This window comes from Limulus polyphemus, unplaced genomic scaffold (assembly GCF_000517525.1).
Source record: "Limulus polyphemus unplaced genomic scaffold, Limulus_polyphemus-2.1.2 Scaffold2348, whole genome shotgun sequence".
Taxonomy (NCBI): domain Eukaryota; kingdom Metazoa; phylum Arthropoda; class Merostomata; order Xiphosura; family Limulidae; genus Limulus; species Limulus polyphemus.
In genome coordinates, this window is record NW_013667958.1 from 13987 (window position 1) to 23656 (window position 9670).

General features: G+C 34.6%; 1 protein-coding gene across 5 annotated transcripts in view; it reads left to right on the forward strand.

Moving 5' to 3' along the window:
• The window catches only part of LOC106466699 (protein KIAA0556-like), a 132316-nt gene that overhangs the window by 13302 nt on the left and 109344 nt on the right, over nt 1–9670 (forward strand). For 3 of the 5 annotated variants that reach the window (XM_022394771.1, XM_013926995.2, XM_022394772.1), the window contains exon 3: nt 3423–3578. The exons of the other annotated variants lie outside the window; for them this stretch is intronic. In XM_022394771.1, coding sequence (XP_022250479.1) covers nt 3423–3578 — 156 coding nt within the window. The remainder of the gene's footprint in view (nt 1–3422; nt 3579–9670) is intronic. 5 annotated transcript variants of the gene reach the window in all.

The window sequence follows — 9670 nt, forward strand, 5'->3', positions numbered from 1 at the left end:
TAGCACTATTTAAAGAAAACTGTTAAACTGTTAAAAAAAAGTGATCTGAGTGTCTCACGCCATAACACTTTTCTATGTGCAAAACGTTCTTATGTTTGTATGTTTATTGCAAAAAAATGGTGCAATAATCATTAATTGTCAATTTCGTCATTAAATACTACACCAAGTACAAAATAAATAGCACCATTAAATTTCTTGTAAAAAACTGGTTATTATGAAGTTATTTTAAAATTTGTAAGTTCAACTGTTTCGTTTCCTCTAGCGAACAAAATAAACAAATAAACAAACTTCCTCTTTTATATATATAGACTATATGCTAATTATGAACTAGTTTTATTCAATACTACCAGTGGTAAACTATTGGGAAATTTTTGGAGGGACTATTTCTGTGGTGGTAGTAGCTGGGATTTGAACACAGGTCTTCTTGACAAAAAAGGCTGGTGTGCTATTCACTTGTTTGGGGTTTACCTTGTTACGACTGTAATCAGCTAATGCACTTCAAGATGGGTATCCACATTTTGATGATTTCTATGCTACATTGGCTGATTGTTTAATAAGTTAGGAGGATGCAGAAGGCAGAGCCCACATCCACAGTTTTGAGGGATGTTGTAACTGGTATTTCTGTTCTCCATTGGGTCTTTAGGTGGTTTGGTGTGTATTGTGGCTTACGAATACTATATGGCTTTATACACACATCCTATGTATGTTTTTAGGAAGACCTTTCGCATTGAGGAATATGATTGTGTATCTGTAATTTTCTTTCATTTTGTTATTGTTGTTTATTTTTGTTTTCTTCTTTATCAAGTGTTTTGGGTACCTGTTGCAAATGGATATTGTGATGATGTGTTTTTCTTCCTTCTTCATGGTATTAATATTCAGTCTTATTACTAGATGGTATGTAACTCCTATCTTTACACTATTGTTGGTTGATTTATAGCCCAGGTATTTACCCATATCTGTGGGTATCCTCTGAATACCTGTAGTATACGAGTTTTGTGTTTTGGTAACCATCACGTATAGGAAAGAAAGTTTATATTCTATTTTCTTTGTGTTTTACATTGCTGAACATTATCAGTTTAGGTGATTCGTGAATTCTTGAATCTCCTCTTTAGTGTGTGATTGTTAGATGGGTGCATTCCTTGAGAGTTCTGCTACTTTCAAGCTGTTGGTGGAGTATTTGTAGTGTTTCAAGGGTTGGTATGCTGGTGTGTGGGTTGGGTACATAAAAGTTGATTGTTGTATCTAGTGAAGTAACAGTAGCTGCTTTTATAATTTCAACCAAGCAGGCTGAGTTCTTAACATTTAAGGATATTTTACCTGTTAATGGTGATATTATATCTACAAGATACCTAGCTAGAGGATTGCATGATTAATCCCTGCAGTTTAGTATGGGGTGGAGAATAATTATTAGTAAGAACTTCTGAGTGAAAGCAGAGATGGATGTATAAATAATAATGTCAGCAATATTGGCTATTCATCCAATACCAGTACTCATCAGGCTGGCTGGGATATGACAGATATAGTAGTGGTTGAGACACTATATTAGCAAATTGCCTGAAAAATAACTGTTAAAATGTTAACTGGATTAAGTTGGTGAATTATAATTTTTATCAATTTATTTATGTAGTAACTCATCAGTATTATTGGTGTGACAATTAATCATCTGATTCAGGGTTTGCAATAGTACTGGCGGTACCAGATTGCTGGTATTGACTTGAGCAGTTAGAAATTCAACTATTTTTCCCAGTGTGTTCTCATGAGAAAATTTGTTTCACACCAAACTGAAGTGTCAATTATCTGTAAACCAACATGGTATGAAGACTATGGCAATGAACCAGTTGAAATTTAGGTTTTTTATTGGTTATAGATTTAATGGGAGTCGGCCTCAGAAAAATCTATTAGCAAATTGTAAATTAGAGCATTTCAGAGGTAGGTGTGGAAAGTTGTTTCTGAATTTTCATTGATTGCTCTTTAGCCCCATAAGATTGAAGAATATAAAAATATAGCTTCAGAATATTGATGACCAAAGTATAGAGAATATTTTACGCTACCTTTCCTAGTTTTCTAGGGGGGGTGGACAAAAAAATCCAGAAGAGGAGGTGGCTCAAGAACAAATATTCAAATTCCCACATTAAGGGAATTTGAAGCTGTTTTTAAATATTTCCTTATACAATTAAGAACTTAAAACTTGTATTAAAATTTGATTTATTATCTATGGTTTAACGTAAAGTTTGTTCGTATACCATGATAATTAAGTAGTTTAAGTACATTTTGAGTGTAACTCACTGAAATGTTGTGATGTGCAGTTTGACCTGCCCGCACACTAAGGGTTAATCATGCACGTATCTATCTAACGTGCAATCAGTCATTTAAGCACATTCACACTTTCTTCCAAGTTCCAGAGAATGGGAGACACCAGTTTCTCATATTTGATGTGGTAGTTTTGAATCTCACCATTAAAATCGACAATAGCATGAAATATGAGAAACTGTGAAGATTAAAGCTGAAATACCAGAGGAGGCGTTCGGTAAAAACTCTGAAGATGGGACATGTGATAACAGATATTATTGTCAACATATGATATAAACCAGTATTGGTACTGACGATCTGGTACCAGTACAGGTACTGGACACTGAGTGCTACCGGTACCGACTGCAAACCCTGGTCAGAATAATAAAAAATTAGTTGTCGGAGTCAAATGACCGCGTGTTTGATTATGATTTTGTGAAATCAGTTATAACCAATTACAAGATTGTAATTTGGGGTTATGTTGTTTTATATGTTCGTAATAACCTTGTTTCTCAACATCACTGCAAGAAAACCCATATGTTTATGTAGTAAGTCAAACAGAATTAAGACAGGTATTCCTCTGTGTATATGCTTTCCATTATTATAAAAAGAACTTTGAGACCAAACATGGTTCTTTAATTTATAATCAAGGTTACCAAATCTTAAATGGTTTATCTAATAACTAAATATGAAAGAACCACACACTAAAGTTGTTCTGTAAAGATGAAACCACTGCAGACATACCCATAGTATTTATTTTTATTTAATGATATATTCTTGAGTAAAATTAGTGGTAGAATCTTTCTTGTTACTTGAGCATATCCCAAGCCTACTTTTAATTATTCACAGCCAATAAGAGACTAAAAATGTTGGGAATGTTATTTTGTCCAATGGTATTATTATTATTATTATGTCAGAGATACAATGTCAACATAATAGAAAAGTTTATATTGAGGTAATAGGTCATGCAAGTATTTAAATATGAATATTTCTTTCATTAGACTGATACAGAATCAATTAATAAACATTGGTACATTTATCCTAGATGTTTTTAATTTATTTTACTCTCTCCTTTTTTTTTATTTTTTGGGTTTTGTGTAAACTCAAACAACTGTATTGTGTGAATTCTTCAGGAAGTAGGTCTCATTTCTGTAAGAGATTTCAAATTAGTTGCAAAGGAGCAGGAGATGTAGATGAGTCTGACAAACGAAACCAGCGTAGAAATTGGGATACAACACATTACTACATCAAAACTGACACAGGAAGTAGTATCAGTGTACATCCTTTAGGTTAGTATAATTAAATAAATCTTATGACACCAGACTAAAAATTTGATTATATGGGCAAAATATATTGAAAGGTATACATTATGCTTTGTGTATTTGTGTAAAAAAATCAAAAGATACCAACTGAAGAGAAAATAAGGAAGCCAATTTCATTCACGGGGCACACCTTGCTCTAGTCGTGTAGCCTGCTCACAATATAATCAGAATTAGATTAGAAAACAAAGTATTAAGGTGTTTAAATACTGTATACAAAAGGATTCATGTTTTGTCAAATGATCTTTTGTAGCTGTTGTGTACATATATCATGAACTGAATATCATATATCTTTTGGATAAAGACTAAAACATACATATAAAGGTTTGTGGCCAGTTATTTTGACACTTGATAACTGGCTGAATATATTCATCTACAGAAGTTAAGACTGGAGTTAGGTACTATACATTATGCACTGCATTTGATAAATAAAATAGGGTTGGTTATATGTAGATTTGTATTGATTTTCATTGTGTGAATTTTTTATAGAAATTATTCTATTAGAATTTGTTAGTGAAATTGGATAAACAAATTTTAATAAAATTGTGAAGAGGTATTTTTGAATAATATGGAAAATGTAATTAAACATGTAAATGTTTTCTAACTCAACCCAAAGGCTATGGTTGTTACAAATATAGCAGATGTTTATGTGGTTGCTATTTACTCTGAAACTCAACACATGTGACTTATAAATAAATTTGTTAAACTGCTTGTGTCATAATATACTAAACTTAATACCTTTAACATTTATGTAAAACCTAAAATTGTTTTGGTTAATGCATTAACAATATGTTATTTTAGGTTCAAGTTGTTGGGTCATCGATAAATTGCCTATCTCAACTAAATTCACCTGCTCAATATACCATGAAGATATTTCCGGCTTTTAGAATGATATAATTTAAACCCTATAAAATTTGTTATAAACTTGCTTTACTTTTATAGGGCAAATTAACATTAATACTCCTAATTACATGAATGTCCCACAGTGGGTCAGTAGTAAGTTTACAGACTCACAATGCTTAAATCCAGAGATTAATTTCCATGATGGACAAAGCACAGATAGCTCATTGGGTAGATCTTTGTTAAAATAACAACAAACAAACAACTACACAAACTTATTTCACTTATGTTAGTCAAGTCAAATGTTACGTTTTTTTTGTCATAATAGTATAAAAAAATGTTAAAAGATTGTGGTTAGCAAGCATTGATGATAAAATAATGTACATCCTTGCCTAAGAAACTTGTAATACTAATAAATGAAAATAAAATCTGTAAAACAAAGAACTCTTGCACTTAATGAGAATATATATAATCTTAACATTTTCTTTTGTATCTCTGACCATACTTGTTAAAGACTTTCATATCAGGTTTTTTTTTTCACAATTTAAAACACTTTTCATTTGATTTCTTACTCGTATGACAGGAGAAAGCTTACTTCTCTGGTCAGTCTCAATATAAATTCTTGCTGGTTTATTTACTTGATAGGCTTGAGAAGATGAACTAATTACTGGGTTAATTTTTTTTGGTTGTGATCTATGTAAGTAGCTTGCTTTGATCAGAACTTGATATTAATTATCTGTGTTTCAAATATTTTTTCCACTTTTCACTTCAGAAATGTAAGATCAAATACATAGGAATACTGAAAGATTTTTTTGTCAGAAACCATATGACTCAAAGTTCTGAAATACCCTTGCTTGATGCCCTTTTGCTTTGGACCATTCACCTTTGTTGTTGAATAGTGGATTTTGTCAGTTAGCCCTAATTCTGAAGTTTTTACTAGGAAAATCTTTTTTTGTTTTCTTGGGTACATTCTATTATTAGATCTTAAGCTAATTCTCTTAAGCCTTACGGTACTTATGGCATGTTGATAATTCAATTCTTGAATTTTTAGATTTTGAACCTTCTGATATTTGGGTCATTGCTGACATTTTTAGAAATTGACTAGGGTGGTTGGACACACGGTCAAAGTGCTACAAGTTTATAGCAATTGGCATATGCAATTTTTACCTGAATAAAAGGATTAGAACATATTTATTACCTTTGACATTCTGTTAACCTTAGCCCGCAGTGCTGTGCTGCAAGGTACTCGACTTCTCATCTAATTTTTGCAGTTGAGCTTTTTCCCTCTATCATTTGTCTTTGCAGGATTTTTCACCTGCACTTCCATCCCATTCAGGATCAGCATACCAGCCAGAGCTGGTTATGGTTTTAGCATTTCAACTTGTGGAAGTCATTCCTTAGCATACCAGCCAGAGCTGGTTATGGTTTTAGCATTTCAACTTGTGGAAGTCATTCCTTAGCATACCAGCCAGAGCTGGTTATGGTTTTAGCATTTTAACTTCTGGAAGTCATTCCTCAGCATACCAGCCAGAGCTGGTTATGGTTTTAGCATTTCAACTTCTGGAAGTCATTCCTTAGCATACAGCCAGAGCTGGTTATGGTTTTAGCATTTCAACTTCTGGAAGTCATTCCTCAGCATACCAGCCAGAGCTGGTTATGGTTTTAGCATTTCAACTTCTGGAAGTCATTCCTCATGAAAGATCAGTAGATAAAGTTCATTATTTTGCCTTGTCTGCTTCTTTTCAATGCCGGCTACTTCTAATTCTTTCTTACCCTACCAAGTGGTCAAATGTAGAAGTAGGCAAGGTGGGTCTTCTCAGTTCACTCAGTGACTGTTCTGGACAAATCACAGATGCTATTTGTTGTGAGGGGAGTCTTCTCAGGTCAATGATTAATTTGTAGGACCTTTGGCTTTGTGATCCTTGAGCTCAACAGAACCTTCAATTCCTTTTCCTTCATATCCAGTTTCTCTCAAATTATGGATCAGGAAGTCTTGATTCACCTTCAAAAAGAAGCCAGTTAAATTTTTATCTCACTTTTACATGTTTTTACCCCCATCTTTTTGTGGCTTCAAGAAGGACGTCTGGAGTTTGGACACTTGTCTCAATTTATCTTTTCATGGAAAGACCCCATTTTCAACAGAAATATATGAGGTTGTTACAAAAGTTTATTAGTCACAGCCATTGTATGATGTCAGTTGTTATATAGAATGCTTATCTTTATATTCCTATTCATCTATCATCCTTTCTTTTTGCTATCTGGGATAGTTTGGTTTGGCTACATACATTTTCCATCAAGTAATCTTGTTGTGCAGGATTTTTTCTCCATTCACTCAAAATTTAATTTGACATGACTCATTCTAACCCTTTTAACTATTCATACACTTACACAAACTCATTTGACCACTCAGCTGACTATATTTCTAGGGTAGCTCATCTACAATTCTGTTTCATTTAGTACCAACACGGTATTTGGTACATCTATAAACTTGGACCATTACTGTTCAAGGAACACTTCAACCTGTTCTTATGGTATTGCAAGCCTTGGAATCTCATGTTCATATTTTTCTGTATTTAACAATTACTGTTAAAGACATCAGTTTTACTTTTGGGATGATAGCTTTACTTTACACAGTTATCTACTTTTGGACTTCCTCGCACGTGCAACCTCCAGTAAGATCTGACTTGTCAGTAGCATTTATCTTCAGTTCATTATGTCGGGGGATTTTTCTTCTCTTCAATCTACTCTCAATTACTACTGAAAATTACAACTTTATATAGATCTGCACTTCTTCACAGATTCCTGATTTGAGGGTTGATGTGCTGTCTTGAGGAAACATTGTCTGTTTGGTTCCTTGTTTTCTTCAGGAATCAGAATCTCACACCAATATTTTGGATCTTTGGGCATCTTAGCATGCTTATCAAAAATTCTTTCCCTTGTTACACCACAATGAGTTTTATCTCACATATACTTTTCTGGAGTGGTGGTGTGTGTCAGTAATAATAATAAATTATTTTTTCAATCTTTGATTTGCTGTAGTCCCTCTTCATCTTTCACTCCATTCACATCATACCTATTTCTAAGCCAGGTGTTTCAAGCATTCTTGTATATTTTCATTTCAAATTTCATTATCTTTTACCATGCAAGCAGTTGTTTTGATATTACAACATGGTATCTTGTATTTTGAGACATAACATCATAATAAATTACATACTTTATAGGAAATTATAGTTAATATTTGTGTTTAATAAAATATTCATTTCCAACCAGAGCATGGTACCTAATTAGAACAAAACTAAACATTAACCTGGTAATGAGATAGCTAATTAAATGTACTTATGATTATCATGTATTGTTTCATCAGTTGAGTGCTCTTGCGGTTAATGATATATTACCTCCACTCACATAAATAGCTATTCTCGTCCAGTGCTGCTCTCTATATGCAAAAATTTTTTTACACATGCCACAAGCCTTCTACCTCCCAACATTGGAATTGACTGATTCCAGTGCGTTTCTCATGCAAATCATCATGCATCAACCCTCCACCAATAAGAGCATGACATACTCTCGTGTTGCATATGACTCCTTCTATTCAATTATACTGAATTAGCACTTCTTGTTTGGCAGTACTCGTGTTCCACAAGATCGCTTGTTGTTTTATCCTCGTGATAGAATTGCTTCATAAGTTTGCCCATCCTGGACTGTACCTTCCCATGGACTACATGAGTAAAGCATAAGGGGATAGCTGCCCATCCCTGCCATGGTTTATACTGAATAAATCGGTATGGTCCAGTTTTAAAAATAGGGTTACATGATCACCCATTGCACTGACTTAGATATTGTCATTCCCCTGGACTCTCCACATTGTTTTACCCCCTTTTCTTCTAGTGGAGTTTGAGAGTCCTTACCACTTTCCAGTTCCAAGCTGCTGTGGTGGTGGACTGTGGAGGCATCCTCCTGAATGGGTTAATGAAATATATAAAAAAATTGAAGTGATTATAAAACCATTCATTTGAGAGTATGGTGGTGGTGTTATGCTGGTGTAGATGACTTGATATTCTCCAATATCAAACATAAAAACAATTGGGAGAGCGAGACATCAAAATTGCAGCTCACCCCTTCAATTGGGATCCCTCATCCTACCCCCACGTGGATGTTGGTTACCGGTGGCTGGGTTTTGGATTTAGAGTAGAACCAATCAACATAAGTCCTCACACATGTATTACATATATCTATATTTCTCCCTCATTTATATTCTATCAATGTGGGTCTTGGTGGAGGTAATTCAGGATTGTTGTGGTTCTTTCTCTTCTGCTATCCCTCGGTGTTTCTTATTCTGAGGATGTTAATACACTTGGGGTGGTTCTGGTCAATTTCACATTTGAGAGAGATGGTTTACATTATGTAGACATATTTTTGATACTGAATATCGGGTTCCTGGATCAATCTATCAATTTATCATATTCCTATGTGCCCCGTTCATGAGTAGGGGCGTACTAGATTCCTGCCAGTCTCATGAACTTGTGGTGAAGACGGTAAGATCCTCTTTTCTATCCCCGCTGAATGGCTGGGTTTTGAATTGCCATTGACTTGCCACTGGTATGATCCTCTTTCCTACCCCCACATGCATGTTTGTTTCTGGTGGCCTGAGTTTTGGATTGTAGTCGACTTGCTGGTGGGATGATCCTGTCACTGGATGTCACTGCCTGGCTGTTGGGTTTTGGATGTAGGTGACTTGCCGTGTACGGTCCGCTGCACCCTAACCACTTTAAACCTAGTGACATATCCTTTTAATTTTACCCACTTTTATAAGTTCTGGGATTGAGTTTAATAAATATTGCATCGTTCGGATCACTTTCCGGCCATAGTTCTCTCCCAATTAGATGTGCTCCTCTGTTTTCTGACCATATATGCAACATCTTTCTATGTTAGGTGAAGAGTATACCTGGTTCAGAAGTGGTGCAGTCCCCCACATCACATCTTAGAATCTGACTATCTCATCTTAGGGAGTGTCCTTTGGATGCTTTTGAAGGATGCTTATTTCTTTCCCTAGCACCTGTCCCTCCACCTATTGAATGTGGGATTCTAGCTATTTATGTGAGAGGAGGTAATGTACCATATTGGAAGTTATAATTTGCCTACACTGAAAATGTATTTCCGATAGATACTTATGTCTTCTCACCCTTCTTCCCCACTGAAAACTGGTGCTTTCATCTTCTGCC